Source organism: Lolium perenne, chromosome 5 (genome assembly GCF_019359855.2).
Source record: "Lolium perenne isolate Kyuss_39 chromosome 5, Kyuss_2.0, whole genome shotgun sequence".
Classification (NCBI taxonomy): Eukaryota; Viridiplantae; Streptophyta; class Magnoliopsida; order Poales; family Poaceae; genus Lolium; species Lolium perenne.
The window spans coordinates 219,966,372-219,968,008 of NC_067248.2; the positions used below are offsets into that span (position 1 = coordinate 219,966,372).

Genomic DNA, 1,637 nt, shown 5'->3' on the forward strand with positions numbered 1-1,637 from the left:
CTAAGACCGCAGAACCCCAGCCTCCTCTCGAATGATGTGCTCTGCTTCGGTGGCCTCTGCTATCTCCTGAGCTATAGGGATGTACCGCGCACTGATCGTATTCCCGTGATTGTCCGTGAACATCGTCTTCCCGAGTAGCCACATGAGGTACGCCTCCAAGCTGCGAGTGATCTGAACCGCAGTCATCGGTACATCTGGGAATCCGAACTGCTCGATCTGTCAAGGTATATTTCAATGTTAGAACTTACATATTATGAGGTAAATAAGTTGTGATAAAAAAGACGAAACTGTTACGGACCTGGAACTCGTGTAGCCATGCCTGGCGAGGCCCGTGAGCCTCAAAAGTCATAGGCCCAACGTCTGCACGAACACCCTGGAAACGTGCATCCATGCTGTGCATCCAGCCCACGGTTTCCTCCAATGGGCCTATGGGCTCACCTGCCAACGGAAGGCCCAGCAACATAGACACGTCCTGTAGAGTAGGCGCCATCTCACCCCAGCGAAAGTGGAACGTGTGGGTCTCGGGCCTCCATCGATCCACTAAGCAGGTGATCAAAGCAGCATCGTAGTTCAGGCGCGAAATGTGATCTCGGGCCTCCACTAATCGAGCGAAAGGTAGTAGTCCTGCCCACTTCAACCTACAAAACAAATAATACACAAGCTAAAGCAGGTCCAATGTAGTTCTTATAAATTTGAGACAAAACAATTGAACAAGTACCTGTCTTCCCATTGAGGGTGTATCATCCAGTTCTTCTTTGGAGTACGGGTCTGCAGTGGCTCCATGCTCTGCGGGTCAGCCTCCAAGTGCGATGCACGATGTTTCTGATCAATAAGTGGATCGAGCTTCAACCGGCTTCAACCGCCAGAAAATCTGGGTACTGGAGCTGCTCCACAAAGCATGCACACCAACAGTGTATGCTTCGGGATTAAGCCCGAAATTCACGGTCAACCACTCCTTCAACTGACTAACTCGCCATGTTTTTGGGTTTGTCAGATGCAAATCCTCACACTGAAACTCGCTCAGATCAGCTCCCATCGGAGTTGTTCGGACCGTGCCATGACCGAAGTAAACAACGAATTTTACTCTATCTGACATATCTGCTCACCTATACAAATTACAGACTCGTCAAAAAAATCTAGCACCTACACTCTAAAATAAATACTTTCTACCGGTACATATTTCAGTAACTAATCTGCGAAGCTAACGAATGCAACATGCATCATTACACGATCTAATATCAGGAATTAGGGTTTACCCTTGAAGCGTGCCAAACACCTCCGTCAGCAGCTCAGCTCGTCCACCAGCAGCAGCTCCTCCACCACCACCAGCAGCTCCTCCACCACCACCACCACCACCACCAGCTCCTCCACCACCACCACCACCAACAACACCTCCACCAAAATGCTTCAAAATCTAACCCATGTATAGATCAGATGATTCTACAGCTTTTGGTGGTCAAACTACAGCAAATGGCTGGACAAATTGCTCAGCAATGAGAGAAAACGCTGCTGGCCAAAGAGCAAACGAGAGAGAGAAAGCAGATGAACTGAGGCTGAAGGAGGAAGAAGAAGGGCAGAGCGCTCGGGCGAGGCAGCAGCGCGCGCGACGCATTTAATATCGCCTCGATTCGGGGTCG

At 49.8% G+C, this 1,637-nt stretch overlaps 1 protein-coding gene across 1 annotated transcript; it reads right to left on the bottom strand.

The window, feature by feature from the left end:
- On the bottom strand, nt 1-837 carry LOC139831749 (protein MAIN-LIKE 2-like). Its single transcript, XM_071821071.1, has 3 exons — nt 719-837; nt 299-638; nt 1-216 (listed from the first exon to the last, which is right to left on the bottom strand). The coding sequence occupies exons 1-3, from the start codon at nt 781-783 to the stop codon at nt 1-3; spliced, it is 621 nt and encodes a 206-aa protein (XP_071677172.1). The 5' UTR covers nt 784-837.
- Between the last annotated feature and the right edge of the window lie 800 nt (nt 838-1,637).